This window comes from Cynara cardunculus, unplaced genomic scaffold, assembly GCF_001531365.2.
Source record: "Cynara cardunculus var. scolymus isolate 2C unplaced genomic scaffold, CcrdV1 Un_Scaffold_3513, whole genome shotgun sequence".
Classification (NCBI taxonomy): domain Eukaryota; kingdom Viridiplantae; phylum Streptophyta; class Magnoliopsida; order Asterales; family Asteraceae; genus Cynara; species Cynara cardunculus.
In genome coordinates, this window is record NW_020201508.1 from 24,443 (window position 1) to 28,161 (window position 3,719).

General features: G+C 32.2%; 1 protein-coding gene across 1 annotated transcript; it reads left to right on the forward strand.

The window, feature by feature from the left end:
- The first annotated feature begins 589 nt into the window (after positions 1-589).
- On the forward strand, positions 590-2,636 carry LOC112503669 (E3 ubiquitin ligase BIG BROTHER-related-like). Its single transcript, XM_025107662.1, has 9 exons — positions 590-653; positions 753-834; positions 940-1,101; positions 1,291-1,519; positions 1,604-1,638; positions 1,721-1,783; positions 1,861-1,988; positions 2,183-2,291; positions 2,437-2,636. Exons 3-9 carry the CDS (start codon positions 973-975, stop codon positions 2,467-2,469), a joined length of 726 nt encoding a protein of 241 aa, XP_024963430.1. The 5' UTR covers positions 590-653; positions 753-834; positions 940-972; the 3' UTR covers positions 2,470-2,636.
- The last annotated feature ends 1,083 nt before the right edge of the window (positions 2,637-3,719 follow it).

Sequence of the window (3,719 nt, forward strand, 5' to 3'; positions counted from 1 at the left end):
ATATCATAAAAAATTGACAAAAATATATCGATAATAGTATTAAATTAACTATTTAAATTTTCTATTTTTGTGTAATTTTTTAATTCAATTTTTTTATTATAATTTAATTTAGGTTCAATAACGAAATAATTTATATTTAGTTTAATAATATAATTTTTTATATAAAGTTAATAATTAATTATTTTGTTAGAACTCGATAATTATCTTAATCATATTTTAGATTTTTTTATATTTTAAAATGAGATGTTTATTCTCTATTTGATAATGTTTATCCGCAGTCAGTTACACGAATTCAAACATGGAGCTTTAATAAGTTGTACTTATGTATAATTTACTTGTAATCTTGAATGTTAAGTAATATACATCAATATACAGTACTTCATACATAAAAAATGATTTTCAAAAGTTTTTGTCAAATATACAAGGGTTATTATAATAAGGCCCTCACAGCACATGAATTCCTTCTACCAAATAAGATCGCAAAAAAGTATGAGATATTTATGAATAATATATTGCCTTCAATGATTATCTTCATAATTCAAATGGCCAAAGAAGAACGATACTCTCGATATAATAAATTAATGAAAGTTATTTTGGAGAAATTAATTGGATTTTTTGGGTCATGAGTAATGCAATGGATGTTACCCAAAATGGTGTCTGAATCCTTCATTGTATAATTGATCTTAAATTTATGTTTCAGATACTTCTTTGATTTTGAATTTTAAATCTTTAATGTTGTAATTTGTCGGCAGATATATAAAGCTCTCATTCCCTGAACACCATCATGTCTGAACAGTAAACTCTGAAGCATATAAACAGATTCAGATAATTCTGGTAATTAATTGTTCATATTATTATCACTTCCATTTATCTGTTTTCTTTTGTTTGTATATAAATAGGAACTTTCTAATTTTATGGGTCCTTGTGTTTTCTTTGTAGTCGAGTTTTTTCGACCATTAAGCAACGTTTTCGATGAGTAGAAGCGTGTACCCCCATGACCATTATTTGAGTTACGGAGTTCCGGATGAAATTGTTGAGAATCTAGAACAATTCTTTCCGGATAATGATGGTCTTAGCTATGAAGAGGTTCTCTTACAGCAGGTAATTTGAAATCAAGATCATTCCTTTCTGCTTCTTGAATTCAGCCATGAGTCAAATTCAACTTTCAGTTAACCAAATCAAATATTAGGAAACCATCCTACCCTTTAATTTGAGGTGGGGTTTACCTAAAAGGTTAGATCTTGACCTTATAATGTTCTTAATGGAAGGTTTTTCTATTGACATTGTTAGGCAAGCATGTATCAATCATTTCAAGAACGTGATATGAGCAACAGTGTGGGTACGTATGATGATGGCATCCAGAACTGGGGTCGTCCTGTACAGGATGAAGGTGAATCCTCGAGGCATGTAGGTGGGTTGTCACAGGAAGCCATGGATGAAGCTTTGGCTAGATCTTTGCAGGAACTAGAGGATGGATTTGAGGGTGTTTTTATATCTGAACACAGTGGCAGTGCAAGTGGTGGGTTAAGACTTTATCCTATTTGTTCTTTGACTCTAGAACGTAGAAGTATCTATAAACATGTTGTTATTACATGTTGTGCAGGTAACACAGGAAGTTCTATAGCAACTCCTTCGAGGGTATTGATACTCTTTTATTTGAGGTTTACCATTTTACTCACCCGCTTTTATAGTGTTCATCAATCTCCATGTTCAATGATAGGCCGAGGTTGCAAGCTCGGATTCGGGCCAAAACTCCATTGATCCTGATAATATGCAATATGAGGTACATCTTCAATTTTTCTTTCATTAATGAAACGACTTGTATTAAAACTTGAACATCTGTGATGTTTTTGTGTGCAGGAATTGGTGAACTTGGGTGAATCCATTGGTGTTGAAAATAGAGGGATATCGGGAGCCCTTCTTTCTCGGTTACCGACTTCCAAGTACAGATCTGGATTGTTCTCAAAGCTTAAGAAAAAGGAAGAAAGGTAAAAATTGTTGCTCAAAGCGTGAGACTTTAATAGTTTTAACTCATTACCATAAAGGGTACGCGAAAACTTTTGGATTGAACATGATTCCTTACGATATGCATTGTGGATATGAATCAAGAAATAGATATCAATAATCAGTTTCATGATGAGGTGGTTCTTATGACTGTTTTAACATGGGTGTGTGTTTTTAGCTGTGTCATATGTCAAATGAATTACAACTCTGGTGATCTGTTGATCATGCTGCCTTGCTCGCATCGGTATCATACAAAGTGCATTACTGATTGGTTGATGGTGAAGAAGGTAATAAATCTTGGCTCTTGTTAGTGTCAATTTTCAAGGATTACCCTTTATATATCTTCAGGTTTTGCTTCTGCTGTTGATGCTAAAGTTGTGATTAGCTCATCCATGTTGGTTCTAATGGAAACTTTTTAAATTTTGCTCTCAGAACTGCCCTATTTGTCAAAAGGAGGTGGTTTAAAACCTTGAAGAAGTGAAGAAAGGAAGAAGCTTTGCATGGAGAAGATACAAGAAAACTGGTTTATAGATATTAATATATATAGATATATATAGGGTAGATTTCAATTGCAGACCAAGTCATTCTAAACAAACTCAATCTCTACCATTGGTTCACTTGATCTACGGTCACGAAAAAAGCAATAGCATCAATATAAATAAGGCTTCCTCTTTCTTCTCTCCTTGATCTGGGTAATACTTTTATATCTCTTCTGTCATGGATCTGGTACACGTTTTTTATCCTTACTACTACATCATTCCTCAAAGAAGGATTATGTTTGAATGTGGAAACATTATCGTATTGATGCTCGACGGATGAGCCCAGATGCGTGAAACCCATGAGAATGGGTCAATGACCCTGATTCATATTCATATGTGTGAAACCCATATGAGCCCGGATTCAGAAATTCACCCATATGAGCCCGGATTCAGAAATTCGGGGATGCGTGAAACCCAGATGAGCCCCGTGGTAAATGAATTTCACGGTTTCAGATCTCTCTTTTCTTGACTTCGATCTGTTTCAGATGTGTTTCTTCTTGAGTTCAATCTGTTTCTTGTTTTTTTAGATCTGGTTTCTTTTTGAGTTTGTTCTTCAGAGATGGGAGGGAGGACACCAGAGAAAGAGATCTGTAACAAGTCATCTTCATCTCTTTCTTTTTGAGTTCGATCTTCATGTATCTGGGTTCATTTTTGTGGGTTTACTGATTATGTTTTAATGAATCTGGGGTTCCTTTTTTTGGGTTTAATTATTTTGTTTTCATGTATCCAGGTTTATGTTTTTGGGTTTCATTTATCAAAGTTCATGATTTTGGTTTCTTGTATTTGGGTTTAATGATTTCAAGGGTTTCAAGATTCCAGCAATCTATACTATACAGGAAGTGTAATCACGCAATATAACGGGATATATATTGATTTTAATGTTTCGTTTTATTTTGTCCCTCTGTCGATGTTATAATACGGTTTTATGTGGTTTTGAGAAAAACGATAATGTTTTTATTTTTTAATAAAATATAATTTGGAGATATCTTAAAATTAAAAAAAAAAAACATATCGATATTAGTATCAAATTAACTATTTAAAAAATCTTGTTTTGTTGTGTAATTTCTTTAATTCAACTTTTTTTATTTCAATTTAATTTAGGTTTAATAAGAAAATAATTTATTTTTGATTTAATAATATAATTTTTATAAATATAATAATTAAGTATTCTTTTAG